The following is a 23,383-nucleotide window of genomic DNA, read 5'->3' as shown; positions in this document are numbered from 1 at the left end:
TGCTGCAGTCTGGAATTGAACTACTGGTTTCGTCTGGTCAGAGGAGAACTGGCCCCCCAACTGAGCCTGGTTTCTCCCAAGGTTTCTTCTCCATTCTGTCACTGATGGAGTTTTGGTTCCTTGCCGGTGTCACTTCTGGTTTGCTTAGTTGGGGAAACTTCATTTACTACATGAAATGAACTGAGATGAATGATAACATCACTGAATTCAATGATGAACTGACTTCAACTGTCATTTTACATTATTGACACACTGTTTTCCTAATTAATGTTGTTCTGTTGCTTTGACAATCTTTTTTTTTGTTAAAGCGCTATATAAATAAAGGTGACTTGACTTGACCAACACAATTTAACCAACTTTTGGTGCTTTTGGCACTGTGGGCATGTGCCAAATCCTGTTGGAAAATGAAATCAGCATGTTCAAAATGCTGGTCAGCAGAAGGAAGCATGAAGTGCTCCAAAATTTCTTGGTAAACACGTGCACTGAATTTGGTTTTCAAATAACACAATGGACCAACACCAGCAGATTTCAATCACCTTGGGGTATGAGCTTCTCCACTCTTACTCTAGGGTCTTGGTTTGCAAATTACATTACATTATTCATTTATCTGATGCTTTTATCCAAGGCGACTTACAATTGCTATATATGTCAGAAGTCGCACACCTCTGGAGCAACTAGAGGTTAAGTGTCTTGCTCAGGGACACATTGGTGTCTCACAGTGGATTCGAACCCGGGTCTCTCACACCAAAGGCACATGTCTTATCCACTGTGTCATCAACACCCCATCAACACCCCCAAATTAAATACAAAATTTGCTCTCATGAGAGCAAGGTGTACTCTCAATCTGATGTGAAAATGGTCTGTGCAATCTATAACTATTTAAATATATATATTTTGAAAGTAGAGATGCAGCTGCTTATTTGTGAGATTTGGGAGGCTCTTATTTTGTAATTACACATCAAACTGTCCTGAAACGATGCAGCTGACATAGTGGCAAGGTGTACTCTCATTCTGAGGTGAAAGTGGTCTGTGCAATTTATAACTTTTTTTAATATATATTTTTGAAAGCAGAGATGGAGCCACTTATTTATGAGATTTGGGAGTCTCTTATTTTGTAATTTCACATCACACTGTACTGAAACTATGCAGCTGACACTGTACTTTCTGTCTGAGGTGGAACCAGCCTTTGAAATCTAGAAATTATATTTTTATAGCTTTTCGAATGTAGAGATGCAGCAAGCATATACTATTGTTCTTATTTTGTAATATGAGTATTAGAGGTTTTTTATTTTGGTATTCAGTATCAGACACTAAAGGTTTGTGTGTTGGGGAAAAAAAGCAGCGTTTGCTGGAAGAGCACTACATTCAGATCAGTTCTCTGATGGTTTTACCATAATACACAGTTTATACTCGACCCTAAAAATAACGTGGCTGCTAGTCTAGATTGACCGTGCTTTTTGACTTGGCAGCTGGCTGAACTGCATTAGCCCCTCATGAGCCCTTGGAGTATCATTCCATGGCTAGAACTTTTAGAGCTTCCCGCTAAAGAAGAGTAAGTGTTGTCTGTGTACTCATTTCAACTTGATTACATTGTATATTACACAATCTTCTTTTTCTTTGATGCACCAGGCATTTTATTGCATTTTTGTTTTGCAGTCTTTTATTTTCCTCTGCAACCATGTTCTATGTGGCATTTTTGTCCCCACAACTATTCAGAAAGTTCACAGTGTTCAGAAAGTTTCTCCCGTGCAGCAACAAACAACGTTACAGTTTCTCCCTCTTCCTGATTTTCTCTTGTGAAACCGAAATCATTCCGTGATCACCACAATCTGTGTATAAGTTTTCTCATCTGGTTAAGCGAGCTGTACGAGACTGCGTAGCACAGTGAAGGTATTTGCACCCATTACACTGAGAGAAGTAGGCACAATCTTCTTATCCTCAATGGCGTTTCCCTGCAGGAAATATTCCAATCACTCTGTATATGCGCCATTGTTCAAATTGTTTTAAAAATGTCAGATATTTCCTATAAGGCCAGCTATATGGTCTTTCCGTATCTACTCACAGGCACCGAGCTCGCACCGCATTCAGCTGTTTCCTACACTTCACTATTCTTCTATTCGGCAATTCACACACGCAGAGGCTCTTTCAAACATCCTTGTCTTTCCTTTGTCATGTCTTTCCTTTCTACTTATTCAGACAGAGGACATATATAGAATAGTCAGAAATAACAATTAAGCAGAGAGTTTGTTTGCCATTAGTGACTACAGGTGGAAAGACATTTGTATATATTTATTTTTATTTGTTTTCATAGAAATATCTGACAACACTGCCAGAACTGAAACTGATAGTATTCAAAAGAGCCCACAGACATGTTATTGCTGACAGGATACCACATACAGTAAGGCAGAAGCAAAAAACCCCCAAAAACATCATGATATTATCTGTCAGAAACGTTATTAACGCTATCAAAACAGTAGCATATAACACTAGTGCAGAGATCTGTAGAACAAGTATGTTACATCTATGCTATTTCATATTGTAGTTAAATTTTGTTGTGCCAACAACATTCATAAGGGCACTTGACAAAGTTATCATCCATATAGCTATGGTTATTAATGAAAACTATAATAGTAATACGCCTATATATTGCTGAATGAATAATAAACAACCGATAAAATGATATACCCCTAACCTAAAGTAATAGTGCAATGTGATGTCATTTAATAATGCTCATTCCTCCAAAACAGAGAAAACATATTTCTCATAAGACATCTACATATCTGGGGTTATTATAGCACAATTTCAACCCAGACCACACTAATATTCAAACCCTGGCTACAGCCATGGTGAAAACGATTTTGGGTAGTGTTTTTTTTAATGACATTGTTTTCTTTTTTGATACATTACATTGAACATCTATAAATGTCTCTTCAATGTACTTGGAGGACAGAGTTAGGGGGACCCTACAAATTATTTAGCATATTGGCCCAGGACTGACTTGCTAGTGCTGGGTATCGATGCAAATGGCCCTATTCGATTCGATTTCTATTCAATTCTGGAATTTTTTTTCTTTTTTTAATTACACTCAGTAATTATAGTTTTAATACAAATGCTATTGCAATTTCAACAAAAAAAAAAAAGACCATTAAACATTAGTTTGCAAATGGTGAATTTATAATAAGAAATTAAGAGCCATATAGAATTGGGCCATATAAAATATTCTTCTTAATTTTTCTGGTAATCAGATGAAGACATAAAACTAATAAATTTATCCTAATCAAAAGTCAAAATCGAAAGTCTTTTTTTTTGGCAAACGAAGTGCTGCACAACAGATGTTTATTGTTAATACTGTTAAGGTGTTAAATTAAAAAGAAAAAACGTGATTAATCCTTTAAAAATAAAGATTTATTAATATTTAGTAGTAGTAGTAGTAGCATTGTTGTGACACTGTTACATAGTAATATACTTTTTACCGTTTCTTCACATTTAACTAAACTTTTATTTTGACAGCTTGCAATGATGAACTTGCATCTGCTTTGTCTGTGATATTGTGTCAAATGAAACATTAAAATGCTAATGAAGTGACTCTCAGAGCAGCTGGGGATGAAATTTGTGTATTCACATCATCATAGTGAGACTAAAGAGATTGAAAACACTGCGAGTGTCGTCCGTGCTTGTGTAAACAAAACAGTGTGTTGCACTATCCGCCATTCATTCATTCACTGCGGAAATTATGGCACCTTTACGCGTGATGTCAAAAGATTCCAGATTTGTATTATTATTATTATTATTATTATTATGTCATTTTACCGAAGCATTGCAAAGTACACTTTGTTCTTGGTTCTTTTCAACAAAATCTCGCCATGATGAGCACTGAAAGAGTGACAGGCTTTATTAACAGTTTTCAAACAACAAATTAACAGTGGGAGCCAGCAGGCTGTCGTGGAGGAAAAATAAAAACCCCTGAATGCTCCACGTGAAACTTTGGCGTTCCGCCCTTTTTCTATCGTGTCTAATGATTTTGGTTAATACGCACGAGGGAGAGAGAGAGAGAGAGAGAGAGAGCAAAACGGCACTCATATAGTTTGAAGACTCTGAGTGCGGGAACGCGCGTGAAACTTTGGTGTTTCTCCCTTTTTCTATCGTGTTTAATGATTTTGATTAATATGCACAAGGGAGAGAGAGAGCAAGAAGCGCTCGTGTTGTTTGAAGACTGTGAGTGCGCGCGCACAGCCGGGGCTCTCTCTCGTGCGCGCCCTGTCTACATCACTCACCGATCAAATAAGGCTTTGACAGCCGCCAAAAAAGAAAAAAAAAAAAATCCAGAAGAACCCCTGGATTGGTTATATAACGTTGGACAGAATGTTGATCCGGCCATCGCGTATATTCAGCACACATAAGGTAAACGTTTTGCAAACATTTTTTAGAGAAATAAAAACAGGTCGACGAATCAATGTGCATATTTTGCGTTGACGTATTTTTTGCATCGACGTTATCGATGACCTCGATGTGTTGTCCCAGCCCTAGTGTTTATGTGACGATTGTGTTCAGAGAGACACAGGAGATAGTTAGATCCAAGTGCAGATGTTCTTTATTAAAGGGTAATCCAAATCGTGGTCGAAAACAATCCAAGGTCAAAACCAAACAAGCAGTCCAAAACAAACAAACAAATAAACAAAAGAGGGAACAGGAAAGGGGACGGAACGGGAACTCGGAGGACGAGAATACAAAGAAGATTCTCGGAGGATGAGAAGGCTGGAAACACGAAAGGTAAGGACTCCATACAGACAACATGGAAAGACAGGTAATTATAGGGAAGCTAATGACAATTAAGTGAATGCACCTGGTGCAATTAGGATCAGGGGGAGGGACAGAGGGACAGGTCCAAAGGTGGAAAACAGTCAGAGAGTCAACTGGAATCTGACTAAACTCTGGAGGGTCAACTGGAACCTGACTCAACTCTGTAGGTTCAACGGGAATATGATTTGACTCTGGAGGGTCAATCGGAACCTGACTCAACTCTGGAGGGTCAATGGGAACCTGACAGGAAAGCCCTCTGTAGCTGCCATCCTCTGCAGTGGCTCTGGGCTGGCGGCCACCTCGTGCAGTGTCGCTGGGTTGGTGGCCATCTTGTACTGGGCGCTTGCTCAGCAGACGTGACGTGAACAGTTTCTGGATCAGCAGACGTGATGTGAACACTCCTGGGAATCTCTAGGATTTTGGATAGCATGGAGAAATAATCCAAAAATGTTTCAGTGGTCCTCTTGGGCATTGGCGCTGGGCTAGCGGCCATCTTGCATTTTGGCACTGGGCTGGTGACCACCTTGTGCTGTGGCGCTGTGCTGGCGGCCATCTTGTGCAGTGTCGCTGGACCTGCTGCCATCATGGGCATTGGTGCTGGGTCGGCAGCCATTCTGCGCAATGGCTCTGGGCTGGTGACCATCTTGTGCAGTGGCGCTGGGCTGGCATCCATCTTGTGCAGTGTCGCTGGACCTGCAGCCATCATGGGCAGCGGTAATGGGCCAGCGGCCATTCTGCGCAGCGGTGCTGGGCTGGTGGCCATCTTGTGCAGCGGCGCTGGGCTGGCCGCCATTTTGTGCAGCGGTGCTGGCTCGGCAGACTTGTGCCTCCCCTCTCCTCTCCGTCCACAATGGCGAAATGGTGGTTCCCATCCATTCCTCACGAACCCAGGGTTGACGGGGGACCATAGTGGAGAGTGATGCCAGACCTCCTCTTGACCACTCACTCCTGTGCGACCTCCCCTGGTCCCACAAAACACGACCAAGCGGTTACCCTCAAAACTATTTATTTTATCCCACTCGGCGGATGGGGAGGAAGTATCAAAGAATATACTCCTGGATCTATGTTGATGGAGTCCTTCTGTGACGATCGTGTTCAGAGAGACACAGGAGAGAGTTAGATCCAATTGCAGATGTTCTTTATTAAAGGGTAATCCAAATCGTGGTCGAAAACAATCCAAGGTCAAAACCAAACAAGCAGAACAAAACAAACAAACAAATAAACAAAAGAGGGAACAGGAAAGAACGGTTGTGATGAACGGACAAGACTAGTGGAAATCTAGTGCCTATATTGAAGTGCCTAAGGAGAAGTGAGCCCACTAGTGGACACCCAGGGAAACAGAGACTAGACAGCGTGACAGTTTATCAAATAACACCAAATATTTAAATATGCCATATCTTTTTTCAAACATTTTGTTTACATTTATACATTGCCCTTTGGAAATCTGCTTAGGGCTCCCAAAATGTAAGGACTGGCCCTACTTGAAAACTATATTAAATTGTTCGCTGTATACTTTAAATTCGTATTTAAAAAACAACAACAACATTGTGGTCGTTATCAAACAACTGATTCAGATAATGTGCTTCTCTGATGCTTCCTTGTTCCATCGCTCCTCTGTTCTCTTTCAATCATTTGTTCGGTATCTCACTATGGGAATCACCTTGGATGTGACTAATCCTGGAAGCAACAATTACACCACGTCTGTCGGTTGACAGACCAATCATAACACTGATGAGGTAGTCCCGCCTCCCCAATATATACCACTGCATAACAGTCCCCACCTCATTCTTGTTCTCTTTAAAAGATGATTTTTTGGAAGCCATCCTCAGCAGATGCTAGATGAGTGGCTGCTAAACTGTTCACAGATGAGCCGACTATTAGGTACGACACCGAATGCAGCTGCTTTTTGGATGGGAAAATACTCTCTGTTAAAGTTAATATTTTCTTTCTGCTGTTTTTTATTGAGCAGTGGGTACTAGCGTGTCAAGGCGGGTTCTCATTTTCTTTATCGAGCACAGTTCGCATTCCTTGTCGCATGCGGGTTGATGATCTCATCTAAAGCCTCTCATCCTTTGTGCATATTGTGTTTGGGAGTTAGACATACACAGGCTGGCTCGCTTATCCCGAACGCTGCCCGGACTGCTCTAAGTTCCCATTACGGGTTTAGGAGTGCAGAGTAAGAGTCGCGGCCGCGAATAAAGGGGACCTAAGTTTTTCCACACCTCCAAGGGAAATGAACGAGGTTGCCCCGCGAACTCCGTACAGCTGGGGAGAGTTAATGGATGAGATCTCGCCGGAACGTCCTACCCTCTTTGAATCACACCCTTTGGCAGATCACAAAGAGGAGGAGGATGAAGATGATGAGACGATTGCCCATCTCTTGGAGGAGGATTTGGAGGATGATGAAGAGGACGCTACTTCCCCAATCAAGCAGCTGCTACCAGCCGTCCCAGCATGTGTCACAGAAATGCAGTGCTACTGGGACAAACCCTTCTCACATAGGGTTCCTGTTAAATGTTTTTTCTCGGCTGGACGTTCATAATATGGAAGAGTTGGGGATGTCCAACCCACCTCCAGTCTAATTGTCGGTGCCAAGACACCTCCACCCCAATTGACGGGCAGCCCTATCTTCCTCCTCTCCTTCTGTGCCAGGAAGGACAGAGAGGGTGTCTGTTTATCTTTTTCAAAAAATGTACGGCTCCTCTCCCCTGGCTGTCACAGCATAACAAGTTGAGCTCATGGAGGAGATGGGGAGGCAGATTGATGTTGGGTCACCTGATTCAGCTTTGTGGGAAGAGATCTGCGTCATTGCAGATCTCAACTTGTGTTCGTCCAGGGGAGTGGTCCAGAACTGCGAACATCAGGCTCTGTGGTTGGGCCTGATGTTCTTTTCAGAAAGGGAGAAGGCAGATTTCCTCGATGCCCCAGTGGAGCCGAAAAGCCCTTTTGGGATTTCAGTTACAAATATGCATCAGCATTATGTCTTGTGCAAGAAGGATGGGGAAGTTTTTTAAACTTGCCTTCCCAGGAAGCCAACTGCTCGGCCATCCCATCCCATGCATCCAGGGTTTGCCTCTCCCTCCAGGGGGGTCATTCAGGGTACAGAAACCATTGCCCCCCCACCTCAGCAGCCAATGCAGAGGGAGGTTCACCCCCTCAGGTAAGGAAAATGCAACGGACGACCTAACCTATGGTTTGGCTTTGGGTCAAAAGAGGGGCTACATCACTCACAGAGTCTTTGTAACACCCCTCTGCACATGACGCAGGAGTCTTGTGCCCCAACCCCCCCCCCCCCCACGCCAAAGAAGCATCAGGGTGTGATTCAAGAAAAATGTTCAAAGGATGGAGGTTCTCTTGTTGGAGTGTTGGAACCAGTTCATCCAGTGCCCCACATGTTGTTTCCGCACCTTCAGTGAGCGAGAGCTACAGCAGTCCGCTCTCTGGTTATGCAGAGAGTTGGCACGTATGCGCAGCACACCCTTGGGTATTATCCATGATAGAACGGGGTTATCATCTGCAGTTTGCTGTAAAACCTCCACTTTTCAACAGTGTGTTAATGTCAACAGCAGGAGGGGAATCAGCTCGGATTTTAGAGGAGGAAATATCCTCTGTTACTGATGAGAGAGTTTCAGTGCTGGGGTAGTGGCACACCGCTTATGTCCGAAGCGGCACTTCAAACGCAAAGTTATAGTTCCATCACATTGCTTGCATGCTCTCCATGGTCACTTATTAATTCTGATCGTGCCAGACTGGTCAGGGAAGTTGATGACGGAGAAAATCCAGCTCCTGTGCGATCGGCCCTGGCCTCTCCCGTTGCGCAGAGACCTCCTCTCACAAGCTCGAGGAGAGATTTTTCATCCGGCACTGGACAAAGTGGCTCTATGTGCCTGGCACGTGAGAGGTTGAATTTAAGTGTTACATGTTTTCCTCCTAAGGGTAAATGCAACAATTCAAAATGCGAGAGCGGCTTCGACACGCTCTGCATATGATAGGAAATTGAATGTATTTGAATTATCGTGCGTGCTAAAGCAAACTGTACCTCTTCGATGTTCAGTGGCAGAGGTGTTGTGTTTTCTGCAAGAACTTTTAGATAAGGGGAGAGCCTACTCTACCATTAAGGTTTATCCTGCTGCAATTTCTGCTTGCCAAATGGAGACTGACAGGAATACCATAGGCCAACACCCATTTGTGTGCAGGTTTATGAGGGGTGCGCGGCATCTGAACAGGATTTCAAAGCTGCTGATTCTGCAGTGGTGCTGTCCGTGGTTCTTAACATACTCTCTCAATTGTCTTTTGAGTCGATAGATAATATCAATTTGAAGCTCCTTTTGCTAAAAGTTGCTTTGTTATTGGCTCTGACGACCGTGAAACGAGTTAGTGAACTTCATGCTTGGTTCATAACTCTTGTATGGTATTTGCTGCAGATTTGTCACGAGTATCTCTCAAGACTAACCCAGTGTTTGTGCCAAAGGTAAGCTAGTCAACTTTCTCCTGTAGACAGGTGGATTTACTGGCTTTCATGGCCCCCGTTTCCTCGAGGGAAGACGAGCAGCTTCATTGTTTGTGCCCTGTCCATGTGTTGTGTTACTGCGTGGACAGGATGAAGGGATTAAGAAAGAGTAATCAGTTATTTGTTTCATGGGTTGATTCTCATAAGTGTAAACCTATTTCTCGTCAGTGCCTTTCCCACTGGTTGGTGAAAGCTATTATATTTTGTTATAATGACATGGGTCTAAGGCCTCCAGAGGGACTGAAGGCTCATAGTACTCGTGGGTTAGCCACCTCGTGGGCATTGTTTAAGGGTGTTTCAATTCAGTACATTTGTATGGTGGCGAGTTAGGCTTCGCTACACACTTTTGTCAGATTTTATAGGCACAGAGCCTTTGTTGGCTCATTCCATCCTAAGTGTGTTTAAAAAAAAAAAACTTTTTATTTCACGTCTCAATCCCATTCTGTGAAGAATACATGGAGGGCTTGTGTTACTGTTTTCACACAATTTTGAGTTGGTATGCCTGCTTGGGACAGCATATCTGCAATACAGGAGTTGTCTATATCCCATAGTGAGATACCAAATTAATGTTTGAAAGAGAACTTTAGGTAAATCACGTAATCCCAGTTCTCTTATAAACATGAGTCAGGTATCACACCACACTTCCCTCCTTGCAGTAGCCTGGGAAAGAGATATGCTGTGAATGAGGTGGGGACCATTATGCAGTGGTATACAGTATATTGGGGAGACAGATGTGGTGTAATTTGTGCTTCCAGGATTGGTCATGCCCCAGGCTATTCCCAAAGTGGTGAGATACCGAACGAATGTTTGAAAGAGAACTGGGGTTATGTGAGTAACCTAAGGTTCTTCAGCATGTGACCTGGAAACTGATCAAATAAATAAATACAAAAATAAAAAAAGTAATAAATAAATCTACAAAGAAATGTAAAACAACAAATATCATTAATTATTTCTATATTTCCTTATGCATATAGCCTATAACTGCATTTATCTTTTATTGTTTTCATTTATTTGTTTATACACTTATTTATTTCCACTTTTATTTATATATGTATTGTGTCAACATTTTATATATATTTTTTACATTTATTCGAATTGGACATATATATATGATACTTATACGTGGAAATAAATAAATGTGTAATAAACTGCACTCTTGTCTGCTGGTCTTTACAATAAGAATTGTTTTGCTGCTATCTGCTGGAAACAAACAGCACTCCGGCATTAAATACATAAATATTGCTGTTATTTTATTATTCTTCAAGGTATACCCATTGAAAGCAGATAACATTTAATTCAATAAAGACTAAAACAAACAACAACAAAAACGAAACAATTGCTTTAGTGACAATAACATTTATATGGTGTTATATTTTATTGTTTGATTGGTTAGAATAAAGGAACAAATTAGTAAAATTTCACTTACAGTGATATTAAGCATAATTTATCTAGAAACAGTGAGATTAAAATGTTAAATTCATTAAAATGATGAGAAATTGGTTCTAGGAATTTTGTGTGCATATTTGAAGTATTCAGAGTTGCAGAAGTCTTGCATCTTGTGTGTTCAGGTTCAGGCTTTGATGCTGAATATCAGCTCTAAGTTTAGTGAGTCTTTTATCTCCACGCTGACTTATGACTGACACGAGTCCGTCCTCAGTGAAGTGTCCTTTCACGCTGGAGGAGGAGTCCTGCTCTTCAGCACTGACACTTCACTGATATACTGTATATGGAGAAAATAAAAATTCAGCTTTCTGATTTGTCACCGATTGTGTTCGATGGTTTCCTCTCTTCTGTCTAATAAGGTAATAGTGAGTGTGATTGGCAGCTGTGAGTCTCTCTGTCTGTCTTTGTGTTTGAGGGAGCAGAGGAGAAACTGGTGCTGACAGATTCAAACAGACGATGTGATGGAGGGATGCCTGACACTCGTTTTACTCTCCTCTATAATTGCTCTAACCACATCTGGTAAGTACACAAGTGGAAAGTAAAGAGTGTATTTATATCAGCAGTTTATCTACAATGGTCTCATTTCACTGTAGAAAGTAAATCTAGGAAATAAGATCTCGTGACACTGATCATTAATTAAGAATTACATTTTATGAACGATTTGAGCTTTTACATGCAACCAATTTAATGATAAGATTAGTTGTAATTTTTTTGTGCACTAGTTGTACAGTTTGAATTTACTAACTTCTTTCTGCATATGATTGTAGGCTGTTCTACTGCTCCTGTGCTTAAATCTCTCTCTCTCTCTCTTTTGTGTACAGATTTTGCGAATGTTAGGTTGGTTGGTGGTAACAGTCCCTGCAGTGGTAGAGTGGAGGTTTATCTTAATGGTCAGTGGGGGAGAGTGTGTGATAATGGCTGGGATATAACTGCTGCTTCAGTGGTGTGTAGAGAGCTGGGATGTGGAAAGGCTGTAGAGGCTCTGGGTGGTGGTCACTTTGGACAAGGCTCGGGACAAATCTGGAAGGATGGTGTGGATTGTCAAGGATCAGAGTCCTCACTGATGAGCTGTAGATCAAGTGGACGGGGTGCTTATAATTGTGAAGATGCTGGAGTCAGATGCTCAGGTGAGTAATCAGTCTGTAATCAGACTTCCATGCAGTTCAATTGTTTGCAATTTGTTTACAGAGCAATTCATAAACAATTAATTGATTATTAGCATATATTATGTTTTAAACCATTCACTTTCATTCTCTAAAAAAATGTATTAAAGGACTTGCTTCTTGTTTTATGTCTGTATCATATTCATAATGACAGATGGTCTTCTCTGTTGTGTAAATTAAATCAGAAAGATGGGCAAGACTTGTGGACGGGTCTCACCTGTGCTCTGGAAGAGTGGAGATGGTTGTTGAAGGTAGATGGAGTTCAGTGTGCGACGCTGCCTTTGACCTGCAGGACGCAGAGGTTGTGTGTAGAGAGCTGGACTGTGGGGCTCCTGTAAAGGTGCTGGGAGCTGCTGCTTTTGGTAAAGGAGACGCTCAGATATGGATACAAGAGATTCAGTGTAGAGGAGATGAATCACACATTCAACGCTGTCCATCATCAAAGTCATATAAAGTAACCTGCACTCATGAAAATGATGTCGGACTGATATGTTCTGGTAAAATGTTCAACCTATTTATTTAACAAATCCAGTAGCTCTAAGTGACTGTATCAAACAGAGCTAAGAACATGAGAATGATTCTCAGTAAGCTCTGTGTTCTTTCTCCAGGTTACACTGATCTCAGGCTGGTAGAGGGTCCGGACATGTGTTCTGGTCGAGTTGAACATCAGTTTAACAGTAGATGGGGCACAGTGTGCGATGCATGCTGGGATATGAGAGCTGCCAGTGTCCTCTGTAGACAGCTGAATTGTGGGATTGCTGTGTCTGTTGTGGGATCAGACTGGTTTGGAGAGGGAAGTGGTGAAATCTGGGCTGATGTGTTTGATTGTGACGGGAGCGAAGGAAAACTCTCAGAGTGCTCCATCTCTTCATGGAGTCGAGCTGAATGCTCTCATAGACGAGATGTTGGAGTCATCTGCTCTAGTGAGTCCATATTACTGTAACATTCGCTGACATTATGCTACTCTTATTCAAAATGCAATATTTATTCCCTATACATTTCAGACTGAAGATTTATGCTTGTGTCATTCAAGTTTTGAATTCACTTATTTGCCTCAGATTCCCCTCTGGCTCTTCATGCTGGTCTGGTGCGGTTGTCTGGAGAGAGACAGTGTGAGGGGGAGCTGGAAGTTTTCGTCCATCAGGTCTGGAGGAGAGTTCTGCTGGACTCCTGGACTCTCACTGAAGCCTCTGTGGTCTGCAGACAGCTGGGCTGTGGCCCTGTGCTGAACTTCGACGGTTCCTCTTCATCCAGTCCTGAACGCAGTCATGAGTGTGTGACGGGCTTCCGTTGCTCTGGGAGTGAAGCTCATCTGGAGAACTGCAGCTCTCCACAAACTCTCAGCTGCAGCTCCACACAACAGCTGTACATCACCTGCCTTGGTGAGGAGAACCACCACTAGTCAGATTCTTCAGTTGCCATGTTCATGATCAATAATGTGTTTTCCTGTCTCTGAATATCAGGCCACAGGTTAATCAGGCTGGTGGGTTCTGGGGGAGACTGTGCAGGGCGGCTGGAGGTTTTTCACAGCGGCTCTTGGGGGACAGTGTGTGATGACTCCTGGGATATTAAAGATGCCCATGTGGTGTGCAGACAGCTGCAGTGTGGAGTGGCCCTCAGTAACCAGCAGGTGCCAGCCTGGTTTGGTCCTGGTTCTGGACACATATGGCTGGATGAGGTGGAGTGTGAGGGGAATGAGACGTCTCTGTGGAACTGCTCTTCTCCAGGCTGGGGAAAACATGACTGTAATCACAAGGAGGATGTAGGAGTCGTGTGCTCAGGTAAACAGTAAATAATAATTTAACCAACATTTCAGTAACCTGTGACTAATAAAAGGAGTTGGGCAGGAAACTGAGAACTGAATTATTATTATTTTTTAATTCTTTGAATTTGTTGGCTAGAGTTTAAAGAGATCAGATTAACTGAGGGCTGTGAAGGGAATGTGGAGGTTTTCTACAATGGATCCTGGGGTAATGTGTGCTGGAACCAGATGGACGAAGACACGGTGAGTCTGATCTGTCAAGAGCTGAACTGTGGAAGATCAGGTGTTTTGGATGCTTCTACAGCAAGAGTGGAATCGGCTCCTAACTGGCTGGATAAAGTAATATGTCGACCACATGACTCCACTATATGGCAGTGTCCATCTTCACCCTGGGGACAGAATGACTGTAATAGTGAAGATGAAGTGGCCAAAATTACTTGTACAAGTGAGATGATATTTAAATAATTTAATATGGTCTCAGTAGTCGTGTGTCCTTAAATACCACATTTATGTGGTTAGAAAATGAATGATTCTACACAACTAAACTGAGCAGCTGGGAAGAGTCTTGACTCTGTAGTGTTTTAATTTCAGAGGATGAGAGAGAGGAGTCTCCTCGAAGTCATCTGACGTGTTCAACATCTCCTCTCCAGAGACAGTGTTCAAGTACGTTTCCTGACAATACATTATTTAATGTTTCTTGTTGTAAGCCTGTTTACCTGATGAATTATTATCTGTGCATTGGACTATTTGCATTTAAAATCAGTGACATATTTAAATAACTCTATTTTTAGTTTCTATTTTTTCAATGTGTGTTTTTTTAAGGGGTCATGAACTGAGAAATCAAAAATCCCTAAATCTTTTGACATAAGAGGTCACTGTATTGTAAAAGCATCCTGTAAGTTTCAGAACTCAAAACTTTCTCGATAGGATAAGAACAGCTCATATCGAAGCCAATCTGCCAAAACTTTATGATGTAATAGTGTGGCTAAACCCCGCCTCCACAGGAGAAGATCAACGCCTGCTTCTACAGCACTGGCTGTTTAGCCCCGCCCACAGATTTGCGCATGTATAGAAAAGGCAGTTCATGACCCTTTAAATGTTGTACTAATGCTCGTCAATGCTGGCTGCTGTGTGTCTTTTAGATCATCTTCCTCTCAGACTGAGTGGAGGGGATGGCCGGTGCTCTGGGAGGCTGGAGGTGTATCATAACTATGTGTGGGGCTCAGTCTGTAATGATCAGTGGGACATCAGCGATGCTCAGGTGGTCTGCAGGCAGCTGGGGTGTGGAGCAGCACTTGATGCTGATTCAGTCTTTGGTGCTGGTGAAGGTGTTGTGTGGGTGAACAGAGTCGTGTGCAGAGGAACTGAGATTCACTTGTGGGACTGTCTTTTCTCCCTGAACAACCACAGTGACTGCTCTTACAAAGAACACGCTGGACTCACCTGCGCAGGTCAGAGAAATATTGAGGAATATTATTAATTTTTAGATCATTTCATCATTTTGAATGTGTTTGTGTCTGTTTTGGCAGATATGTCATTGTCCACTACTCCTGCAACAACAAAATCAGCTTCTCCTCCAGTGCGCTTAACACCAGTCACTCCTCCACAAACTCCTCCAGCAGCGTCTCTCTGCCTCACCACAGTGCTTGTGATTGTACTGGTAGTTTTGCTCTTACTGCTCTTAGTGTCACTGCTTGTACTGATTCGGCAAAAGAGAGTGACAAGGAGAGGTTGGAGAGTTCAGTCATTTTTTGTGAACTGACAGCAGGGTTGTCTGTCTACACCCACAGCTCTCTCTCTGACTGGTATACAGGACTACCCAGGACACCGACTCCAGAGTGATGAGCGGGTTCATATTAGGTGCATTTGTAGAGTTGGAAGAGATAAAGAACTAACTTAGTTCCCGAAACAAAGGAAAAAGATGACATGAACGATTGTGTCAGCACTTTGAGTCAATGCAGTTCATTGAAAACATCTGAATGTTCAACAGATGCTATAAAAAAGGCTAGCCACATAAAACAAAGACTAGTTTAAACTGCACTGACTGATGCCGACCAATGCAACAGGCACACTTGTCAGGTTTTGTTGGATCAATGTGTCTCCCTGTCAGTGTCTGTTGCCATTAGTCTTCATTTGTTTCCATTAACTAAATATGTTCATTCTGCATTTTTCAAGTTGTGGAAAGTCTAAGCTGAATGGTGATTTTACAAATGGCCTAAAATTTAAACTTGACATGGCATTGGCATTTAAGCCCACCAAACAAGATCAGACCCAGATTTTGGCCATGCCTTTGCTGTGAGTGAAGGTCAAACTGGGAGTGTGGTGGCTTCTGCCGCTTCTGTGAGAAAGCACTCTCTAAGGTTTTGATGCCAGTAGAGAGACTTTATTATCAGAGTCTGTGTCTGCACATAGGTTTCCATGAACAAAACATATCATTCAGGCCACTTTTGCTAGTCTATATCTCCTCATGGCCACATAACAGTAAAAAAGAGATCTCAGTTCTTCACATGTCAGCACAAGATCATCACACGTTTTATCTTAATAGCAGCTCCTCATATTTGAGTTTCCATACAGTTAAATCTAGCTCATAATATATGAGCACACACAGCCAAACACAACTACACTATAGAAGAATAGCTCATATATGTATAAAGCCATATTCAACTGATCATACCTGAGCAATACACATCTTGACCAACAAAAATCCTCTACAAGAGTTGGGAAATGGGATGGTCTAGAGCAGGGATAGGCAACTCCTAGTTGGTGAGTTTTTATGAGGGCTGAAGCTAAACTCTGCAGGATAGTGGCCCTCCAGGACCAGAGTTGCCTATCCCTGGTCTAGACTATAGAGGATGCTCTTGTCACCTAGCAACTGTGACAGCTGTACTGAAACCGATAAACTAGACTAAACAAAATATGGTTCACAGTAGGTCTATATAGCTTCACTGTGGTTTTTATATATAACATAATAAAAATAGTAGTATTGTAATAGTCGTTTAAAATTGTCACATTATATAACTATATACTTATGTTTACATTTCTCATTTAAACTAAATCTAGATCAAATTCTAACAATGAACATTTGTAAATTGGCTTTTGTTTTTTAAAACAGAAGATGGTGATATGGGGGAGGGGTCAAATAAAGAAGGAGTGGCCATATGACTCAATGACCAAACCCACTATCTGTTCCTGAAATAATATTAGTTTCTTGAGCTGCTGGGAGTTTCTTATATTGCCACTAATGCATCAGTGCCTTTTTATGTTATTTGATTTTTTTTATTTTAAGTAAACATTTTCATGTTTTGCAAAATTTGGTAACAACAAATTTTAGTATTTGTGCATTGCAGCATTTTTAATGATATTAATACTTTTTACATAATGAATAAATAAGCTAATTATATCATTAATTCTTCATGGAAAATGTGATTAAAAAAATCTAAATAAATAAATCACACACATTTATACATCTGTCCCAACTGCACAATTTACTGTGTGATGGTAAATTACTTCAAACCATGTTTAGTTTAATTTTGTGACTGATTATTTCCATTGAGCTTTAATCTTTTTCAGAAATAGCTCCATCTGATCCTTGTTTTTATTTTCTAACACTGCTATGTGCCCTTTTTTAATTATTTCTTTAGAGCATCCACCTACTGAGCTGAGGGCTAAGGGTTTTCCTTACAGTAACATTACAATAGGCGATATATTATGAAATATGAAATCATTTCACACATATTTGTTAGTATTAGTCACTGTATTATTTAGGACATTTCATAAACTTGAATTGTTAAAAAAAAATTTAAGACAGCTGTATAAAAATATGTTGTAAAAAATATTTTCTATTGCGTAACCTGACCCCTACCCCTAAAAATAACACTCACAGAAACGACTAACTTGTCTGTTCAACTGTTCCCTTTCAAGAGGATCTCTTGATGTTGTGAACAGCATTAGCTGATTTCAGTGGGGAAACACCTTTCTCCTCAAAGATTTCTTTGCTTAATGCTGCTGCATTGCAATGGCCAATGGTGCTCTAGCATGCAAAAAGGGGGGCAGGAATGCACCCTATTTAAGCGGCGCTGAGTGGCATTTCATCAGAATCTTTCTCTTTCATTATAATGCTTAGGTTTTCGCCGTTGATTCATCGGCAGAGAGGATTGTGGAATATGCTTTGCTAATCCCTTTTTGTGTTCCGGTGCTGAATGGATTGAAGATATCATTTAGGTTTACCCAATCTGCCTGGGACCCATCGGGATCGCTGACGGATCCCTGATGGACTGCAACTTTTAGTTTTCTCCCTGCCCTTGCCCACACAGAAGCCCCCAGTAAGTGCCCTAACTGCCACTGAATCGCTCTTTTCAAGCAGGTGAGGAAGAAGCACTGATATCCTGATTTGAGGCACAAAGTATTAAGTAATGAGTTTGCGTTCCTTAAAGCACACGTGCTTCCTGCCCTACCAATCCATTCTTGAGTATGAGGACTTCCCACCTTTGGATAGCACTCGTCATAGGCAGTGCTTTCCTAAAGAAACAAACTTGGCTGTCATGCTCACCTTATTGTCAGTCTGCTGCTACAGTGAAGGAGCGAAGGAGTGAGGTGACTTAGGGGATTTTGTGAAGATAGTCTTTATTAATCCAATGGAACACACACGTAGCACAGGGGATTGACGAACAAGAACGGACGCAGAACTAATTGAGGAACACCTGGCACCAATTTACATAATCAGCAAGGGAGAAACTGGGTCATGGGGAGCACATGGGGGGCAAAACACATGACATAGTAACACAGTGCTGACATTACCTCCCCCTAATGGCACATCCACAGCTCAGGGGGCTATGGCGGAGCAAGAAAAATAGGGTACTATGGTGGATCAGGCAGACTAGTGACCCAATGCGCATCAGGCAGTCCAGGGAGCCAAGGAGGAACAGGGAGCTAAGGGGCCATGGCGGAGCAGGCAGACTAGTGACCCAATGCGGATCAGGCAGTCCAGGGAGCTATGGAGGAACAGGGAGCTCAGGGGGCCATGGTGGAGTGGCCTCTGTTGCCTTGGACTCGGCACTCGGCCAACTTCGGGTTCTGAGGCCCTCCATAGGTCAGATGTGGGAACAGCTGGGTCGGACATGAGAACAAGAGCTTTCTCTGTGCTTAAGTCGGAAACTCTAAGTTTCATAAACTCATCCAGCAGCATCCTTCTTCATTCCCCCCATACTGATTCACCAGAACAGAGTGATGAGAAGAGGTAAGAGAGATTCAGAGACTGTTATATTGTGTGTGATCAGTCATGTGTTGTGAACTGACAGCAGGTTTGTCTGTCTACACCCACAGCTTTCTCTAAGAGGAGACACAGGAAGATGACTGAGGCTATTTATTTCTCATTTAATACAATTAATAGAAGAGTCTGTCAGACAGTTGATGTTCATCTATTATTAGTCCTGTTAAACCTCCTGCTTCAAACCAAAATTCCTGACAGAAAACCACAGAGCTGCAGGTGCATGTGTGAGAGAGAGTGTGTGTCAGTGAGAGTCTCTTCCTGTTAATATATTTAGAAGTTATACAGAGGGGTTCATATCTTTGTATATGTAAGTACAGGTGTGTTTATGTGTATGTCTCTTCCTGTGTGTATTTGTGGAAGGAAGTGAGGAGAAGGTTCCTGTGTGTTTGCTAATAGGCCCAAAAACATTGCATTACAACCACTATTGATTTTAAAATGTAATTACCATTTATGTTGTGTTTTCACACATTTTTTATGATCCAAATCATTCAGTCTGTTTATAATGATGTTTCTGACTGTCCTGCTTTTCTTTAATAGGGACTCTCTTCTTGCATTCTGGGTAAGAAGATGCTGATGAGCTTCTCTCAGGTTGGAGAGCTGAAGCACATATTAATGTCCCATTACACTCAAAAATTTTTTTTAGTAATTTCAACAAAGTAATGAATGATGAATGAATTTTACTGATTCAATACTATTGAAATACTAGTGCTTTCTTTAGAAAATAAAAGGTGAAAAACATGAAAAAGTTATCCTGTTGTTTGTTATATTTATTCCCTCAATACCTTTTGGGGTTTTGGTTGTTTTGCTGTAGGTAACCCATAGTATAAAACTCTACAGTATATATTACTCTTCATTGTAATTGTCATTGTAAATCCAGCCCTGGGAGCATAACAGGTTTCATCTTGCCTACATCACAAATGTCTGTATTGTGTTTATCTGTTTTGTAAAGTGTACTGTTCAATCTTGTTTGTCCAAATCTTTGCAAAGGAAAATGGGTGGAGACCAGAATGGACAAATTCAATTCAATTCAATTCAATTCAAGTTTATTTGTATAGCGCTTTTTACAAAATAAATCGTTACAAAGCAACTTTACAGAAAATTATGTTCCTACAATATTTAGTAGTAGCTAGTAGTTTGTGCACATTTGACAGGATTTTAGAAAAAATAAAAATAATAATAATAATACAAGACGTAGTCAGCTAGACGATGAACTATCAATATTATTAATTAAGTTATTATATGATTCAATCACACATTTAGCAATATTTGTTAGTTCTGTTTGTTGATTCAGGGTTAGCATCATCTGAGGTCCTCTGAGGGTCAGCATCATCTCTTCTCAGGTGTTCTGGATCCAGACTGGAGCTTGTTTAAATCCTAGTTACCACGGGATGTAAATCCCGTGGCGAAACATAGAAACAAAATACAGACATCATTAGCATAGCTGCTGATCCAACAAAGTAAAATTAATTTAACCCAAGTTAATGAATAAAAATGCACCTTTGATCAGATGCAACTACACTCACAATTAAAAAGATACATTATTTGAATGCTTGGTGAAAGAGATGTGTTTTTAATCTAGATTTAAACAGAGAGAGTGTGTCTGAACCCCGAACATTATCAGGAAGGCTATTCCAGAGTTTGGGAGCCAAATGTGAGAAAGCTCTACCTCCTTTAGTGGACTTTGCTATCCTAGGAACGACCAAAAGTCCAGCGTTTTGTGACCTTAGGGTGCGTGATGGGTTGTAACGTGGTAGAAGGCTAGTTAGGTACACTGGAGCTAAACCATTTAGGGCCTTATAGGTAAGTAATGATAATTTGTAACTGATACGGAACTTAATAGGTAGCCAGTGCAGAGACTGTAAAATTGGGGTAATATGATCATATTTTCTTGACCTCATAAGGACTCTAGCTGCTGCATTTTGGACTACCTGTAGCTTGTTTATTGACGAAGCAGGACAACCACCTAGAAGTGCATTACAATAGTCCAGTCTAGAGGTCATGAATGCATGAACTAGCTTTTCTGCATCAGAAACAGATAACATGTTTCGTAACTTGGCAATGTTTCTAAGATGGAAGAATGCAGTTTTTGTAACATTGGAAATATGATTTTCAAAAGACAAATTGCTGTCTAATATAACACCCAGATTTCTGACTGTAGAGGAAGTAACAGTACATCCGTCTAGTTGCAGATTGTAATCTACAAGATTCTGTGTAGTGTTTTTTGGTCCAATAATTAGTATCTCTGTCTTATCCGAATTTAATTGGAGAAAATTGTGTGTCATCCAATCTTTTACATTTTTAACACACTCTGTTAGCTTAGATAATTGGGAAGTTTCATCTGGTCTCGTTGAGATATATAGCTGAGTATCATCAGCATAACAGTGGAAGCTAATTCCGTATTTTCTAATAATATTACCAAGGGGCAACATATATATTGAAAATAGAAGGGGACCTAGGACGGATCCTTGTGGCAAAGAGAGTAACCGGTAAATTGGAATGTGGCTAAGACCAAACAATCGCAATCTTATCTTCTTTCGGCTCCTCTTCTCTCTGATCTCAACTATGGCCTTGTAAATTAGACAAATAATTTAACAACAACTGTATCTTTCTTTTTTTTTTTCTAATGGCCTTTCTCCTGTTACTACCTGTAGTTCTGCTGTTTGAGTTGTTTTAATAGCACATGCACATAGTCTCAGTGCCTGATGTTGCAGCTTATAATTTTAGAAAAGTTTCTGCTGCTGATTCATCCACCATTCAGACATTGATTCAGATAAAATTATGCTTGAACACTAACATTTCTTGTAAATTATGCTTATTGTGAAGGTGCTTTATTCACAAAACTCTGAACTAGTGCTTTCTACAGGTTACATTGCAATGCAGCAAAGGACACTTTTAGCATTTTAAGAGGTTATTCAGGTTTCAGGATCTTTGTGCTAGGGTGATGCTGTACAGCCCCAGCAGAGTATATTAGGTCGATGTGGTCTATTGCATCTACAAGATCTGAACTTTGTTCGAATTTGCATTCAACACATATTTTGTGGCCTGATATCCATAATTCACTTATGCCTTACTCTTTAACTCTTTTGAATCCAGGCCATTTGAGTCACGACTGTGTCTATGAAATTATGGTCTTGAACTTAGACTTAAAGGGATGGTTCACTTTGTAATTAAATTTAGGCATTTTTTAACTTACCTCAAGGGCATCCAATATGTAGGTGTCTTTGTTTCTGAAGTAGTTTCAATTTTGATATTTTTAGGTCAAACCGTTCTTGTCTGTCACTCATATAATGCAGGTCTATGGTCACCACCTCAAAGAGTATGCACAGAGAAGTCAAAATTAAACAATTCCCCATCGTAAGTACACATTGATGGTCTAAGACATGAAAGACATTTACCTCTCATACACAACCATGTCCAAGTGATCTGAAGTCGCTCGCTGTCTTATTTTTTATGAATGACTTTTAACTCCAAAAAGGATATAATGCTTCACAAACAAATAAAAAGATGTGACTATAAGAAATCAATAAAATGACTTTGACTTTGTTTTGGTTCACAAAGCAAAATAGTATAATAATAAATAGAGCAGTTACAAGAGAGTCCTTGTACCATCAGTGCTCGGGCCCTAATAAGGAAGACCCTCAACATGAAACTGATCTTTGTCCAGTTTTTATTCAAAATGGCAATAAATAAAATCCAATATTGAAGATAAAACCCAAGAACCCTAAAATTGACACCATCACTAATAAGTATAATCACGTTTCCACTGCTCAACCCACAAATGGTTTTTACGATAGTCACTCTTTAAAACAACCATGGACTACATATAAACTATAAAAAATAGTCAGAATACAAATTTCTTATGTTGTTGAGAGGTTTTTTTTTTTGTATGTGTTAATATGGTTCTGGGAATTACTCAACACCCCAAGGTCAGGGTATATTCTGGCAAACTGTTTACCAATCACGTTTCGCAATCGGCAAAGCATATGGAAAGCCGTAGTAACATTTAATCTATAAGCCTGACACAGTTTCTGGTCTGTGTTTCATCTGGGTGTCCACTAGTGGTCTCACTTCCCCATAGGCACTACATATCCCACATCTTTGTCCCTTCATCACAGTTAATTGCACACCTGTTATTGCACTCAGCTGTCTCCACTTCCTACGTTATCCTGTCTATAAATACCAGTCTTTCTCTTTCTGTTTTCATGGAGTCCTTATTTTCTGTCACCCAGTTTTCTCACGTTCCTTGTGTTTTCTAGTTTTTGTTCTTGTTTGTTTTGTTTCTGGACTGATTTCTTGGTTATGACCTCTTGCCTGTTTGGATACTGTATTTTGGATTACCCATTAAACACTGGATCTCTCGTTTCCTGTGATTGATCGTTACAAAGCCATACTATTATCTTTTTTCATGTTACTAGTACTCATTTTTTAGATACTAG

General features: G+C 40.8%; 1 protein-coding gene across 5 annotated transcripts; it reads left to right on the top strand.

The window, feature by feature from the left end:
• Nucleotides 1–1,201: 1,201 nt before the first annotated feature.
• LOC128030872 (scavenger receptor cysteine-rich type 1 protein M130) lies at nt 1,202–17,140 on the top strand. 5 transcript variants are annotated; one of them, XM_052618945.1, is made up of 12 exons: nt 1,752–1,890; nt 2,312–2,398; nt 11,176–11,272; nt 11,575–11,880; nt 12,102–12,413; nt 12,525–12,839; nt 12,975–13,298; nt 13,380–13,697; nt 13,818–14,123; nt 14,270–14,341; nt 14,821–15,129; nt 15,208–17,140. In XM_052618945.1, exons 3-12 carry the CDS (start codon nt 11,215–11,217, stop codon nt 15,438–15,440), a joined length of 2,553 nt encoding a protein of 850 aa, XP_052474905.1. In that variant the 5' UTR covers nt 1,752–1,890; nt 2,312–2,398; nt 11,176–11,214; the 3' UTR covers nt 15,441–17,140. The 5 variants fall into 5 exon arrangements, with proteins under 5 accessions (XP_052474904.1, XP_052474905.1, XP_052474903.1 ...); XM_052618943.1 differs by having other exon boundaries at nt 11,169–11,272; XM_052618944.1 differs by lacking the exons at nt 1,752–1,890; nt 2,312–2,398 and adding an exon at nt 1,202–1,552 and having other exon boundaries at nt 11,169–11,272.
• The last annotated feature ends 6,243 nt before the right edge of the window (nt 17,141–23,383 follow it).

This window comes from Carassius gibelio, chromosome A16 (genome assembly GCF_023724105.1).
Source record: "Carassius gibelio isolate Cgi1373 ecotype wild population from Czech Republic chromosome A16, carGib1.2-hapl.c, whole genome shotgun sequence".
Lineage (NCBI taxonomy): Eukaryota > Metazoa > Chordata > Actinopteri > Cypriniformes > Cyprinidae > Carassius > Carassius gibelio.
Note: the sequence above shows the minus strand (reverse complement) of the source record. Positions and strands in the feature narration are given on the sequence as shown.